Source organism: Coloeus monedula (genome assembly GCF_965178545.1).
Source record: "Coloeus monedula genome assembly, chromosome: 16".
Taxonomy (NCBI): Eukaryota; Metazoa; Chordata; class Aves; order Passeriformes; family Corvidae; genus Coloeus; species Coloeus monedula.
In genome coordinates this window covers 10278899-10295067 of record NC_138796.1, presented here as the reverse complement: position 1 = coordinate 10295067, position 16169 = coordinate 10278899, and the positions used below count along the sequence as shown (strand labels likewise).

Here is a 16169-nt window from a genome sequence, read left to right as displayed (position 1 = left end):
ATTTGAATTTTGGGTGAGGAGTGAGCAAAGGGCAGAATGGCTGTTTGGCTTCTGGCCAGGGGCAACCCAGGACAGGAGCTTGTGACTCGTCCTACTTGACAGTGAGCTAGAGCTACGTATAAAACAGGAATTCTGTGAGCAGCATCCTGCTTTGGCCTCTTGTATCTTCCAAATATTGACATTTCCTTTGTGGTCTGTTCTTGGCTATGTCTGAGAAACAGTTTGAGGCAAACTGGGGGCATCTGCCAGTTTGCAGGTACAGTTTTGGTAATATTTGTATTTATGTTTCACTAATGTCAGAATTTTTGCTTACAGGAAGAATTGAATGATGCTGTAGGATTCTCCAGAGTTGTTCATGCCATTGCTAATTCTGTAAGTTAATGTGATTTTTAACCTACCTTTGTTAGTAAGAAAAAATAAATTATTCAAAGAAAGCATTCTTTTGGTGTTACATTTTGGAAGAGAAGATGAAATTCAAGTTAAAGTGACTTTTGAAGTTTGTTTCTTCATGTTTACAGTGGTTGAGTGTAGTTAGTTAAGTAAGCTTAAACTAAAGAGTAACATGAAGAATCTTATTCTCTGTAAGAGTCAAGAATAGCAATTTCTTAGGACTCTTACGTAAATGAACTTTGGTGGCTTTTTTTTCTCTGTTCTGAAAAGATTGTGGATTTTTTTCGTTTTTTTCCCTGGCAGTTAATGGCTGTCAAAAAGGGTTGTTGTCATGTCAAATGAATCAAAAGTTAACATTTAAAAAACTGCTTGAGCTTTTTCAAGGAGCTTGCTTGTACAAAATCTGGCATGAAAGGTTCTGCACTGTGAGGAGCCAGACCATGCCCTTAATAATTACTGTATATTATAACCATGAGGAATATATTGTGTTGTTATATAAGTAAATTAAAAGGTAATGGACTGAGAAATGCCTTGACTTCAATCTTAAGTAGATAACATTTGGAAACCAAGTTGTAAGTAGCTGTTCTAGTGCATCTTCTCAACATTTGAAGCTTCTGCAGAAGCCTCTGATAAATGGTTGGGAGTAGAGGAAAAAGGAGTGGCTGCTCTGAGAGAACGGAGGAGTGTGTGGGGCAGGCAGAGAGCAAATGGGGAAGTTTGGTGTGTATTTGTTCCCAGGTGCCCTTGGCTGGCATCTGAGATAGGGGTTTTCACAGATACCCTTTGCCATGGCCAGGACTGGAAGTGTAACAGACATTTAATGTTCTTTTGGCAGGGCAAGCTTGTTATTGGGCACAACATGCTGCTGGATGTTATGCACACCATACATCAGTTCTATTGTCCCCTACCTGATGTAAGTAATCTTTTGAGTGTTCAGATGAAAAAATAAATGCCTTAATGTATTTGTCTTTTAGTTTGTTCTCCACACTTTCTTCTGATTGGAAGAATTGGTCAGTCTATGAAGAAGTACAGAAAAGCATTTTAAAATAATCCATTTGGTACTTCTGGGCTACTGCCTTATTTTCATAAATCTTTATGTAGAAAGTTTAGTTGGATTGAATTGTTCTCCTTTGCATTTTTAAAATGTATAAATCGAACAGCGGAATTGTTTTTTTTGGTTTGTATCAGCTCTATTTAACTCACTGACATGTTACAAGATACTGGTGTGGAGCTTCATGACAATTATGTGGCATTTTCCCCCTTGTAGTTTACAAAATGGGAACGTGTATTTTCATATAATATAGTGCACTTAATAAAATGCTAAGCAGTCTTGTAGCAGGATGATGTTCACTGGGGTGAAGAGGTGTAATGTCAGAATAATTGGAGGGAGCACACTTTGATGACTGCAGCAGGGCAGTCTAACAGTTCATGACTGCACAGCCTCACACTTCAGTTCAGCTGAGCAGTGTATTGGCACCAAGAGCATTGTCTGAAGAAGCCAAAGGTCTCATTGGAAGGATGGCTCACATGACATTGTTACTTGCAGTCTTAAAGGACGTGTGTGTGTTCTGGGAAACACTTGATCATAAGATGGGAAAAAGAAGTTTGGGACTGATTTGGATGGCGTTGGAACCTAAGCAATTGTCAGTAGTTCCTGTACTTTGACCCTTGGCAGATCTAAACCTGTAGTCAGTCACTGACTGTATACCTGGGGTGACTGCTTATATTCCATTGAAATACTGAATGCTGGAAACACTTAAGAAGAACTGTTAAGTAGGTGGGAATTAGAGGTAGCCTAGGTTATAAAATAGGGTAAGGTGTTGGCAGTGATGGAACACTTTCTTGCTAATGACAGACAAATCAGAAATACTTAGTCTGTAGTTGTGTGTAATTGCAGGTGGTGTCTATGGTAGTGCTGACAGATACGTCTCTTAACATGGCGAGAATTCAGTTACTGTAGCTCACTTTTAGAGGCTGTTTGGGTATTTGTAGCTACTGCTCTCTGTCCTCCCGAGATTGTAAACACTTCACTGACTTGGATTTTATCTTCCGGTTTAATGTTAAATTAGGACCTAAGTGAGTTCAAGGAAGTAACATCATGTGTCTTTCCTCGGTAAGTTCTTAGTTCAAACTTTCAACCATTTCAGTATAGTTTCAGGAAGCTGATATTGTTTGCCCTAGCCCTGTACCCTGGCTGTTACTGGAAAAGAAATTGGGATCAAGTTAGATAAATACAATTTTTAAAGTATTTTTGAGCAGCTTTTTTTCAGAAAAGCAGTGCTGTTGGTTCACTTCTTGGCAAAAGATGCACCTTTGCTACTCCCCTGGGTTTGGCATGATGTTTGGTGTTTTGAATCTACACTTCATTTGGAACAAGATTTATATGCTAGTAGTTGTTTGCATCTCTTGCTGTTCCGTAGTTGCTGTCCTTTTTCATGCTGAACAAAGCCAAGGAATGTTTTGGCTGTTCCAAGATCCAACAGTAATTTTCAGTAGGGTGTATCTGCTGTTTCTTAGCTGATACACTAAAATATTTTTTGAGGATTTGGCAAAATGGGCATTCTTCTGTTTCAACCTATTTAGCTCTTATTTTGTTTCTAGGTTACTGGATACTAAACTGATGGCAAGTACACAACCTTTTAAGGTAAATTAATATTATAGAATGACTTGAAGATACAAACTTGAATTAATACATGTCTATTGAAACAAAGTATATTTCTTTGTAGAGAAAGCTATATAATTTAAAAATAATGTTTTCTGTGGTGCTGCTTAGAAGAATGATTTTTCTTTACCCCTTATCTAAACCTACAGAATGTATAGAATGCAAATTTTTCCTACTAGTGACTTTTGTGTTTCGCAGCTTTGGATTCCAAAATATGTAGAATTTTTGCTATGTAAAATGTGATTAGTAGATTATTTTCTTCTTGTTAAGTAGCATGTCCCCTCAGGAGATAAAAAAAGTGCTGTTCATGAACAAACAGGATCTGGAAGTTGCTTGTATACTCAAAACCTTAGAGTACTGTGAGTGCTGACTTAGATTTGTCTGGAAAAATGCTTTATCATCATGAGGTTCTCTTGTGGCCAGTAACTCAGTGGGTAGTCAGCAGGAGGAAAAAAAAATTACAGGTTTCTCTTAAAATCTCTTACAGCATGAGTTTTATTTCTCTAAAGAAGTATTGAGATAAGTGTTCATAAGCTCTTGTTTTCCCATGTGCCTTTGAATTAATTAAAAAACATGCTGAGGAAGCAGCATCTGTCTTTGTGCATAGCTCTGTGACTCCAGAGCATTGCATAATGAAGTGCTACTACAATATACTTGTAGGTATTGTCAGATTTTTGATGCACACTGCTCTAAGAATGGAGGCTTTGGCATTCTGAAAAGTTAGAATCCTCCACAAGTTTTATGTTTGGTACAGTTGTGTTGATATTTGCAATTCTACAGCAGATGCTTGGGTTTTTAGGCTATGTTTATGAAATGCTGCTTTGGGATGCCAAATTAATGCATCATTTGAGCTTGTTCACTGTACTTAGTTCTTGGTAACTTTTCAGTCTGCAGACTTGATGAAGAGTGTGAACAGCTAAGCTTGATTGAGAACCACAGGAAATCTGGTCCTCATAGATCTCAGACAACCTTAAGAAAGATTGTGTGAGATGTTTTGCCTTCCCTGGCTGTTGATTCTGCATGTCTCGGTAGTACTGATTGACAACATATATTTGATTAAGAGCTTCAGTAAGGGATTAATCTTTAATACATCTTTGTGGCTTTTTATTTTATGCATATAATTTATCAGTAGATTCACTGATGCTACTCAGCTAAGTTGAAGTGTAGGAGCAACTTTCTGATTGTCAGGCTTCTTTCACTGTCTCTGTATTACTTTAAATCAGCAGAATTTACACTTATAAAACTATTCAAGAATGTCCAGTCAGCAAGCATTTCAGTACTCACCTTGAATGCCTTCAACTATTATGAGCAATATTTAGAATATTTTGCCCTGCTGTTCATGCTGTCTTTTCCCTTGCCACATGTGCCCTGCATGAAACTAGATTCAGACAGAAATATTACTTTGGCATAATCTATCAATAATTCTGAGCAGCATTAATAAATGCTCATGACTCATGATGCAGGTGAGGCAAGTTAACTTCGAAACTTGTCTTGACACACCTCTGGTGCCTTAGTTTGAAATGGGGCTGTGTGTAAATCCTTAGGGAACACAAGGTGGCAGCAGTAAATACTCCTTTGATCCTATTTGATTTCAGTTTCCAGGGAAAATGTGCTTGGCATTGGCAGTTAATGATGGCTTTTCTTGCAGGAGATCATTAATAATACATCACTTGCAGAACTGGAAAAGCGTTTAAAAGAGGTTCCATTCAGCCCTCCTAAAGTTGGTAAGGATATATCAAAATGCTCTTATTTCTGAAATGTTTTCCTCTTTCAGAGGAAACAAAGTGTTTTGACTATTTTTGTTCTTGGTACTTTTCCCCTACTGATACTTAGTGTTTTGATGAAGGGACTTTAAATGAGGGCACTATACATACAGTGCAGTTATATTTATAAGTATACCTGGAACTTAAATGGAATCCAGATAGTAAAAGAATGGATGTGTTCAGTGAACAGCAGTTTCATCACCTTCTAATGATGGATTTTTTTTTAGGTTGATTTTTGAGGATTAATTTGAAATTCATTTAAAACTTCCATTTGGTGGTTGTCTTCAGATCAAAGCCAGAGCACTCCAAGAGGCACTTGGACAAACAAAACCAAGAAAACTTACACAGTAATGACCAGTCATGTGTGTTCTGGACATTACTGAAGTTCTTTTAGCAGGAAAAAGGTTTTTTACTTTGAGGTGATCACAAGGGTATTTAATCAAGGGGCAATCTTAGCTCAAGGTTCTGGAATTTTTCTTAAACTGCTGATTTAGAAAAGGGAAGGTGATATTAAAGAGTGGAGTATGTTGAAAGGGAAAGTTTCAATGCTTGATAAAAATCAAGATGAGTAGTACTTTTTTATATTGCTGAATGTGCAGAGCATAAGCACCAATGCATTTATCAATAAAGACATCCTTAAATCACTTAGTTCCATCTTCATTTAAATACCTTGAAAAATCTGACCATAGGTCAATCAAATGGTTGGCAAACAGGTTAATAGTGAAGCTTTCAGTTAGACTGAGTGTCTGTTCTCTTAAATGCAAGTAAGTCAGAAAAAAAGATACTCTTTATGGGGAATCCTGCTGTCATTGTTTTAGAATTAATACTCCATTTGGCTAAGTAGGTCTGGGGATTAAGGGCTTTTTACTAGGAAAGACTTTCCATCTTACAAACCTATTCTTACTTAAAAATGCCAAAGAAAACTGCTTTTTTAAGAGCTTAAGAAATTTCAAAGAGTCTGAAAATTGTATAAACTTCCCCAAATGATGTTAAGCTCTGACAAAATAAGCCTGTGGGTAAGCATACAGGACTATCTTTACCTTCTGTGATAATATGTGATAAATGTCTTTTTTCCCTCAGAAAGTGCAGAAGGATTTCCAAGTTATGATACAGCATCTGAACAACTCCATGAAGCAGGATATGATGCTTACATTACTGGACTGTGCTTCATTTCCATGGCTAATTTCCTGGGTACTTACGATGTCTTTTCCAAACCTTCTCCCTGGTGCTGTCCATAGCTGCTTATACATACTGAATTTATTCTTCATTCATCAGGTTCATTCCTCAGTCCTCCGAAAAGCCATGTGTCTGCTAGATCAAAACTCATTGAACCTTTTTTTAACAAGTAAGTAGTTGTTGTATTAAAAAACCTGCTAAAACAGGGAAGTACAGCATCAGCTTTAGCGGATCTACCTCTAGCCTTGGAATCAATAACTAACTGCATTTTTCTTTAAACTGAGGTTTTATTGGCTTTCTGGTTCATGCTGGTAATGCTGGAGAGAGTCTATGAAGTAAATACCTTTTCTTTACTTTCTGCTGACCTGTGAAAGGACACTTAGAAGAGTACCTGGACTGCTTTAATGGCCTTGTTTATGCCAGTGTTGAGGATATATTTACGATTTAGAAAATTGTTTCTGGAGTAAGCTTTGGGAGTAGTGGAACTGAAGAAAAACTGGTCAGGTGTTCTTTATGTTGTAGGAGCCTCAGAAACCGGTGATAGTGAAAACTGAGTGTGCTCAAGAGTCTGGAAAAACTAAAATATCCCTCTGGTAATGTCAATTCAAATAACACAAAGCATTGATACAACATTGTCAGGTAACCCAATTATAAGATGGCATAAGAACTGTACGTACATGATTTATGGGATGATGCTATGACAAGTATTTTGCTTTTGAATTGGATCTTCATGCAAACTCCTTGAACAAATTGAAGTAAGGAAGGACTTGAGGAATCTAGAAGCCTTTATTCACAGATTTGATCCTTTACATAATTAATCTGTAGATTTTACTTTAGGAAACTTCTAAAGGTGCTGCAATCTGTCACATAAAGGAAAAGGAGTTGAAATGAAAAAAGGTTTTAATGCTGAATTTAAATTGAATTAAAAAATTAATTTGAATTTAAATGTTTAAATTCGGGAAAAATTCCATTCTTTCAAACCATGTAATACAAGGGTTGGCAAAATTAATTATTTTAGCTTCAGATGGCCCTCACAAATGAGGAAATAATTGTGATAAGTGGCCTTCACCTTTCATTGTTCTGAAAATCATATTATTATAGTGACAGCAGTTATGTGATTCTCTTGACACTGAGACATGTGAGGCAGTAACTCCATATAGTTTAGCAGATGTTACAAATATTCTGTAGATTAAACGTGGACCCACAGTGACTTGATTTGAATGCAAAGGTGAAGATAGAACTGATCAGTACAATTTCATTTTAAGATGGGATTTGTCCCTAGGTTGTTTTCAGGAACACTAACACACACATACCAACTAGTAGGTGCCAATTGAGCAGGTTAATTTTTCAATCATAACCAAAATTCTTTCTAGAAATGCATATTTGCAACAAGTACAAACTGCAACTTCTAAAACTATCGCAATAATACATTAAATTTAAGCTTTTCAAATTAGTTGTGTACTTGAAATGGAATATTCCTCTAGGAGTGACATTTCAAAGTTGTGAGAGTAAGTGAGAGGAAACCTGCTGTGTCTGTTCTGGCTTCAGAGTTAACACTGCCTAACTGTAATGAAAGGAAGAGTTAACAAAAAAACTGTAGGGAGAACAGCTGCCTTTTTTTTTTTTTTTTTTTTTTTTTAAGCAAGAACTGAAAATTACTGTTTGCAAGAAAAGAATGTGTATCCATTCTGTCATTATTCAGAACTTGTAGCTTCTTGTTTCAGAAAAGCTATTATATTATTTTTAAATCATGGAAACTTGGAAGACTTGCCGTGTCTTACTTCCACATGATTTTAGAAGCTTTGCCATTTTCTAGCTAACATCAGCCATCTGCCACATCACCTAAGTCAGAGCCTAGACATGAGACTGTCTTACCTTTTCCTTACAGTGAGCAGACCAAGGGTTGTATTTTTTGAGCTAGTTTTCTTTCTCCTATAATGCAAACTAACAAACCAGAATAAGACAACTCTATTTTTCTTTTTTTTTTAATAAGATTTAACTGCGTGTCAGAAGTTGGAGCTGTGAGGTGTTTAAATGAACAGGTCTTTTTCTGCATTCATTCAGTCCTTGCAGACCAGGTCTCCGTCTGCAGCTTGTGGTGTTTTTAGCACCTGTAGGAGCATCCAAGGCTCTGCACTTCAGTGTTACCTAAAGGTCCCTAGTGAGTGTGTTGCTCCTGGGGCTTTTTGGCAGGTGTGCTCTGGGCTGCCAGCCAGCTTCCTGCTACACCTAGTTGTCTCTAGTTTGTGATGTAGAATCTTTCCCTAGCTGACCATCCTCTCTTCCTGCTGGGGAGAAAAAAAACTATCTTCCTCCTTCCTCCAGAAGTTCTACCTGATCCTGTGGGCAGCAGTCAGAACAAGGAAACCTTTTCCTTTGTGCTGTAGTCATGTTCTTCAAGCAAAACACAAACTACAACATGCAAACAGTAAGCTAAACAAATGAAAGTTCTATCTTATGTCACAAGTCTTTCCTGAAAGAAGCTGAGCAGAGGAGTTTGTTGTAGGGCATCTATTTAGAAGCAGTGTTCTCAGTTTGAGCTATTATCCACATAGTCTTGAAAATATTCTTTAGAGCAGACCGTGATTCTTTGGGTTGCTCATAAAATCTTAATTTCAAGATCTCTGAATAGTAGATGTTAATACTTAAGTACAGCTTAGTGATTAAACTTCTAACATCATTGCTAGGATTTTGGAAATGTTTCCTATTTGAATGGGTTTGTCACTAATGTGATTAGTGGGAGTAAATTTAACATTAAAAAAATCAAGCTTTGATTTGTATGAACTTAGCTTTCAAATGAGGGTAATACTTTCTTCAAGAGCATTTTTGCTGTCTTTCATTATGTCAGCAAAATTAAGGAACTTCCTGGCTTCCTGTTCAAGAGTGATGGCCAGCGTGTAGGTTAATGTTCATATAGGTTAATGATGAGCATAGGTAAAATCTTCAGTTTTAGGGTTTTTGTGAGAGCGGAACTGATTAAAAACAGACATTCCCTTAGGGTTGTTTGGCTCTTCTAGGCATAATGCAGTAAGTTATATGATAAACAACTCAATAAGCCAGGAATTCCAGAGGTGCATTTCTGTAATCTTTATGCTTTCTTGTATATACAATATCTTTGAAAAATCCTGCTCATCTGCTGTGAGTAATCCCCGATGAACATTTATGAGTTGAGATGATGGGACTCTTTATTGCAGTATCTAAACTCTTATGGGTATAATTTGGATACTGTTATTATCTCATATACTTTGGAGTTGATTTGAAATTTTTTGACTGGTTTAGGGCAAGAGCTCTTTCCTTTTGTGTCTTCCTGCCCTCACCCACAAGCTCCTCACAAACTTTTAATGACAATGTTCTTTTGTATCTCTTTGGGTTGTTTGAATGCTGTTTATGCTTTTGATGTAGCTGGAGGGGGTGGAAGAGGTGTAGAGAAATGAGAACATCATGTTTTCTTGAGCTGAATAGCATCATGGTCTGTAGAAATATAAATTAGCTTAGAAATGTTTTATACAATGGATATCAGAAACCAAAATCTGTGCAAATCACTTGGGTTTGTTTGTGCTATACTTGTAGAAAATTTCTCATAGGGAGCTATGTTCTCTGGCTTGCATTGCAAATCCCTCAGCTTTTCTATATTTAATTTTCTTTGCAAAATTACTGCAAAAGGAGATTGGTGTGCTTTTGTGCAGTTTGACCAATAGCTTTGCACTCACGGTGTTGGAGTAAATAGTTGCTGTTCTTGTGCTTGCAGCCACATGTGGCTGAAGTAGTCACTGACCTGGACTGGTAAACTGAGCTGGGTTTAAAAAAATGCCTGTTCTTTTTTCAGCTGGATCAGTTTCTGTACACAGTTCACCACACAGCTGTGAAAACTTTCATCCTAGCTCAGTGCAGAGGAACAATGTTGACTCCTTGAGACTATTTATGCACTGCTGTGAATGGCACAATGATAACGTTACTCTCCTCATTTTACTTGACTTGCCACAGAAATAATTGTCTTTCAAGTAGCTTGCTCAAAATACCTCATAGTTCTTACTGAGAAATGGGTCTCTGTCCTCTGACTGTGTGATCTGGCTATAGTCCCTAAACAGTGTAGGAAATAACATTTTTTTAGCTTGGTCTGCTTACCTTTTAAAGAAGTGTAACTATGACATTGATTTTCACATTAACTCACAACCTCATGAATCTGGCTAATTTAATACTGAGTTCGTGCTGTCATACAGAGAAGTCTTATTAATTTAAATGTGCTACAGGTAGATGAGGTATCTTAGAATAGGTGTGGATACTTAATTATGGATTATGTTGGAACTCAGTGTTCATAATCCACGTGGTGTAAATTAGTGCTACAAGATGCAGTTACTTCTGTAACATACCTAAAGTGCAATTAATACTAAAATCAGTATTTAGACGACAGGGAGTATGTGTGTTTGTGTGTATGTGTGCTGTTTAGTGACATAATTGTTTTGCCAAACAAATAAATGGAGGATTTGTCTCAGGGAATAAAAAACTGATCTTAATTCATTTCAGGTATGTGTATTTTTTTGGCATAAATCTGTTCTTGGGGTGGGGTTGGCCACTGTATTGCTTTCCTAAATATGATAAAACCTCTGGGAGGGAAGCTTAACTGGTGTTCTCCTCAGAAGTTTTTGTTGTGTTTTTGGTAGATGTCATTTTTATTTTTATGAAAACTGCTACCTATAAAACTTAAACCAGTTATTGGAGTGCTTTAAAAAGTAGTAGGTTTCAAGAACTTGGCAAATGTTAGCTCAGATAGCTTAGCTTAAAACAAACCTGCCTTTTTTTTTTTTTTTTTTTTTTTTTTTTTTTTTTTTTTTTTTAAATCTCCCACTTTTGCTGTCCTGCATGGATGATGGCATCCTCTATCCAGCAAAGACTAAACTGCTTTTACTGACTGGTCGAAAAACTGTATTTAGCCTATTTAGGCTGTGCTTATCACCTGCACTGGGGTCTGAAGAAGGCTGTGTCTCTTACTAACAGTGACACTGACATTACAGATGAAGATGTGAGCACAGACTGTAGGTAATAAATCAAACTGAGCGTCTTCTGGCAGTCTGCAGTCCATCTTGCTGGCAGAGCACAGATCCCAGTTCTTTTCTGCCCAGCTGGGTGCACTGCTATGGTGTTGTGATGCTGCCTGATGTCTTCCACCAGAGGTGGAATGTAGTCACATCCCTTCTATTGTTCCTTGGAGGATGTGTCCCATGCTCCCTCTTTGTTTTCCCCCTTCCTTTAATTCCACAAAAGATACCCTTGTGGTGTGATCACTGTGCCTCCTTATTTTCTGGGTGGGTGGCGGTTTTTTGTTTCATTTTTGAGCCAACAGTGCTGTCACAATTACCCTGGCTCTCTTGGATATGTCAGAGTAAGGATATCTTCCTTGGTTTCCTTGTGGGAGCTGTGTTTAAAGCCAGTTTTGTTCCCAAGGTGCCACTCCTGTCCAGTTTAGACAGACAGCTATGATGAATCCAAGTCTACAGAAGTATGGCACCTAAAGTCAAACATAAAAAGAAACTCTGGCTTCTTTGTAGAATGTCTTCATTACTCAGTGCTGTGCTGGAATGGGTGAAGTTTCTGAAGTAATTGATGCAGATGTTTGTAATTTCTATTGATAAAGATCCTTTTAGGTGCTGCAGTGCTCAGGAGGATGCAGTGCATGTTATACTGTGTCTTCCCTGAGACTCCAAAGATAACTGAGGTGGGACAGTTTTGGCACAACTGGTGTCAGTTCTCACACCCTGTGGCTCACACATGAACCTGCCTTGCAGTACATTTTACCTCTGTTTGGGGTTTTTTTTCTTTCTCCTATTTATAGCAAAGCCAAGTTAACAACTGCATTCCAGAAGACTTTTGAGTGATACAGGCAATCACTGAAAGGGCATGATATTCAAACTCTTAGAAACTACTAGTGAGTGGAGTATGATACAAAGAATCTCTAGGGAACTACAGATCTGTACACTTAAAATGTTTTTATCAGCTGTTTACATCAGTTAGTATTTAGTTGAATGCTGTAACTGTAATCTGATAAGCATTTTAGAAGCTTTTTAAAGTTACGATGGAAAATGTTACTTATTTTAGCCTTCCAGTGAACACTATGCACAGCAAATGTTTTGTGACATCAATGTGACACCTGTACCTATGACAGGATTTTAACCTGTTCATCTTATTTTGGAAGGAAATAGTTTTCAGAGCTGAATAATAACTTTTATTGAAAGCATTTCTTGAATGCTTTGAGAAACTCTTCAGTTATGTGTTATAGAGGAAAGGACTCATTCCAGTTATCTCCAGAGAAGTCAAGATGGCTTTTGCAGTTTTAGGGTTTTAAGATCCATTCTGTCTAAAGCAGGATGAAGTGCTCAGAAAATGGAGAGGTTTATGTAAATTTAGAATGATGGTAGCTTTTGCACTATCCACTGTGCAAGGGTCTCTTACTGCACAGAGCTGCCGCTTGTTAATGTTCCTTTCCCATTTGTCTTTATTGTTTTCAGCAGTAACAATTGGGGCCTTTTTTGTCCTTGTTTTCTTGAATATGTAGAATTGCTGTCATGATGCCAAGTAACTTTTTGAATCTGGTTGTTAGCTAAGAGATTGGGCTTAGAGGGTCTGTTTGTTTTAACATAGCTTAAGATAAGTTTGGGATGGTTAATTCTGCTTCTTCATAAGAAACGTGAACAAACTATTTAAAGGGAAAGGTCTTCAGGCAGAAATTTGCTGATGGTTCTTTTCCATTTTGCTTCTAGGCTGTTTCTTATGAGAGTAATGGACATACCGTATCTCAATTTGGAAGGACCAGACTGTAAGTAGCTTCTTTCATTGTAAACTTAGTGCCATTCTGACAAACTTCCTGGAGGAGGAAGTGCAAAGATTAATTATGTATATCTAAAGAATGGATATCAGCATATCTATTAGCTGTATTTAGGCTATTAGCTACTTATGAAATGATTTCAATGTGTCTGCTCCTTTTTTTTTCTTTAACAAAACAGTAAACCCAGAAATTCTTCAACTTTGACCAGAGAATCTGCATTATAGAGGGGGTTGACGAGAACAAATTAAGTTGTTACTAAATGAGAGAGTTTGAAATTAGCAGCTTTATTGTTATTTGGGTTACTGTTCTTATGTACCCTATCACATAAAAAGTGGGATCTTGACACTGTCCCCTCACCCCAGCAGTAAATACAGGAGGTGTGTGTTCTAGTGAATAGAAAATGGTTCTGAAAATCTTGTGGCCACTTTGTTTCTCAAGTGATGTGCAGCAGTACCTCTCCTTGACTTCAACCTAAACATCAGAATTCTTTTGCCACATGGGATTATGATAATGGAAAAATGTTACTTTAAAACATTTTTACATTTCAGGTTATTTCAGTTTACAAACCTGGAGCTATAATTAGTTTATAATAATACATTTAAATGCAAACAGATTTTACTAATCTCAATGTCCTTACTATCATGGGATGTTTCATGATGAGGGGGAAAGCTTTGCATGAGTGTTCCCACTGATGCCTTGACTTAGGACAGTGTGGGGCCCTGGACGTCAGTCTGGTCCTTGATTAGATAAAAGCTTCATTTTATATTGAGGAGTCAGATACACAATGTCTTGAAAATTATACCCATTTGGAAGCAATACTGATGTGGATACATTTTCCACTCCTTGCATCAGAAAGCTCAGACTGGAGTGTGACTCTATTAGATGCCAGTGTAATAGTAACAGAATGCAGTTCTAGAGAGATGGAAGTAACTGTTGGAGAGAAAAAAACATGCTGTAAGGGCATATATTTAATTTTAAATTCAGTTAGGTGGTGAGATCACTGAGCTCTGGCTCTGTTGGAATGGTAATCTAATTACATTGCATCTTCCTTCCCCAACTGTTGGATACTGAGTGGAAGAATGGGTAAATACTTTGGGTCATTGAGAGAATGCCAAAGCTACTAATTTGTAAAGATGCTACTTCCACTTGCTGGCCAACTTACAGGATTGTTTTGATACTTTGCCAAGAAGGGTTGCCAAAAAAGAGTCTGCCTCTGAAAGTCTGTCTCTTTTATCTGAAAGCCACTCCTGTAGAACAGACTGATGCAGATGTTACGGGAGAACCTGAGCCAGCGAGGCTTTCTAAACCTCGAAACAGAAAGCACTTGTAGGGGGTGGCATATTGGGCTGGCTGTTTTAGACACTTCTGTTGCTATTCTGAGATGGAAACACTGCTGTAGGTTGAGGAAGCTGTCTGGTGGTTGTCTGTGGGGGACTGTTTTGCAGAAAAGCAAAGCCACCTAAAGAGTACAGCCATGTTTCTGTGGGAGGTGCACTTGGAGTCTATTTTTAAAAAAGAGATGAGGCACAGCTCACTGAGTGACTGTTGTAAGTTGTGTTTCTGTTTGTCAGGTAGTGAAATAGCAGGTTTGTGCAATTTTTCCTGAAATAATGAATTTCAACAACATATGCTAAGTTAAATAGTATTGAATATGTGAATTTCGTCATCTTCTTTTGTTACTGTCTGTTAGAAACTCATTTAAAAGAATGAAGTTGCTGCGCAAAATGACTGCAAAGCAGAAAAGGAATCAAATAGTTTTCACCCAAGGTAGAAGTTAGAGATTTTAACAGCAGATTCACAGTGAATTTAGGAATGAACAGGTACAGAAAAGTTAGGAACAGTTTCTTTTCTCTAATCAATATAAAAAGGCTGTAATATCTGAAACTGGAGTTGTTCATGCTGTGATTTTCTGCTACTGGATTACAAATAATTAAACTTCGAGTTGCTCTCTGTTTAGTAAGCTATGCAGCAATGAACTGATCTTCTGTTGCTTACAGGGTTTTGGTTTTTGAATTGCATAGTGCAAAAAAATTGAGTTTTCGTCTTTAAAAAATTTTGTGTCCTTTCTGTTTCAGTAGCAGATTTAGGGAACAGGATTTCACCTGTGCTCATGAAGGGATTGCTTTCCTTAATTACTTGTCTCTGTCCAGCCTGCCTGAGCTCTCAATGCTCATGTACACCTGTAATTTATTACTAGGGAGTTTATGGCCAGCTCAAGCTAACCCATTTGTTTAGGTGAAACAGATTAAATTATTTAGCAATAACAAGTGGTTGATGGTCTGATTTTGGACACCTGCTCTATGAATGAGGTACATCTTGGAAAGCTCTCCAGTTTTAGTGCTGAAAGCTAAGGAGATCAGAAACTAGAAAAATTTGTATTACAAAAAAATTCAGGAGGGTAAGTCACTAGTTCATTCACTAAAATGAAAAACAGTCCCTATGTTGCTATACCAAAAGAAGAGAGAAGCTTTTCCTTAGAGTGTTACCAGGTGGTCAGATTAAAATCTGATCACATCAAGCTGTGTGTAGTTAACCCTTGAGTTACCTTGAACAAACTGGAGCACTACAATGCGAAGTAGAGCACTCGACTTTAATGGTTCGGCCTCTGTTGTCCAATGTAAAACACCGTGTAAGATTTAGCAATGTGTCATACATTACAAGATAGATCTCTGCAGATACCTGGGGAGAGGCTTAATTAATGATCTGCAAATAGTTTTGTAGGAAAATGTAAAATATTTCAGTATCTTTGCCCCTGAAAATACAGTGTTCCACTTGTTTCTTTTTAAAATATGATAGGAATTCACAGGCTATAAAATCTCACCCCTCTAGTGAAAGGAACTTCAGTTAGGAGAAGTGTGTAAGATATATAATAATAATGTGATAATTTCTGCTGTACTCTTACCTCTTCCAGCAGTTTGATTTGGATTCTCTCTCTCAAGTTGACAAAGCTTAAAATGACTTTCAATATACCCTAAAGACTTCTGCATTTCTTTCGATGTTGGCCTTGATAAGCTGTCTTTTTTTCCTGGTGTAGTTTTGAGTAATAAGTTTTTGTAGTAGTAATGAAAAGTCAGTGTGTATATTCTAGCTTGTACCTAATATTACATGAAAACTGAGTTCCTGTTTCACAGGAAGGTTTTATTGACAGAAAAATGGCAAAATTGAATCATTGCTAAGAATTTTTTAAAGGTGGAGCGTGAAGAGGCTGTTGATTTTTTTTTTTTTTTTCTTCTGTCCTTGAACTTGGTTTGATGCAAGGGATGGGAAGGACTAGTTTTGTGGGCATTTCCCCACTGCAGGAAATGCTGTTTCAATTCTTATACAGATGAGCTAGTAGGATTTAGTATGTCTTTCATGC

General features: G+C 37.3%; 1 protein-coding gene across 6 annotated transcripts in view; it reads left to right on the top strand.

Annotated features, from left to right (window-relative positions):
• PARN (poly(A)-specific ribonuclease) overlaps positions 1-16169 on the top strand; it is a 48534-nt gene that overhangs the window by 8731 nt on the left and 23634 nt on the right. For all 6 annotated transcript variants that reach the window (XM_082292029.1, XM_082292028.1, XM_082292026.1 and 3 more), the window contains 8 exons: positions 316-372; positions 1226-1303; positions 2460-2503; positions 2992-3034; positions 4701-4776; positions 5896-6006; positions 6091-6160; positions 12747-12802. In XM_082292029.1, coding sequence (XP_082148155.1) covers positions 316-372; positions 1226-1303; positions 2460-2503; positions 2992-3034; positions 4701-4776; positions 5896-6006; positions 6091-6160; positions 12747-12802 — 535 coding nt within the window. The remainder of the gene's footprint in view (positions 1-315; positions 373-1225; positions 1304-2459; positions 2504-2991; positions 3035-4700; positions 4777-5895; positions 6007-6090; positions 6161-12746; positions 12803-16169) is intronic.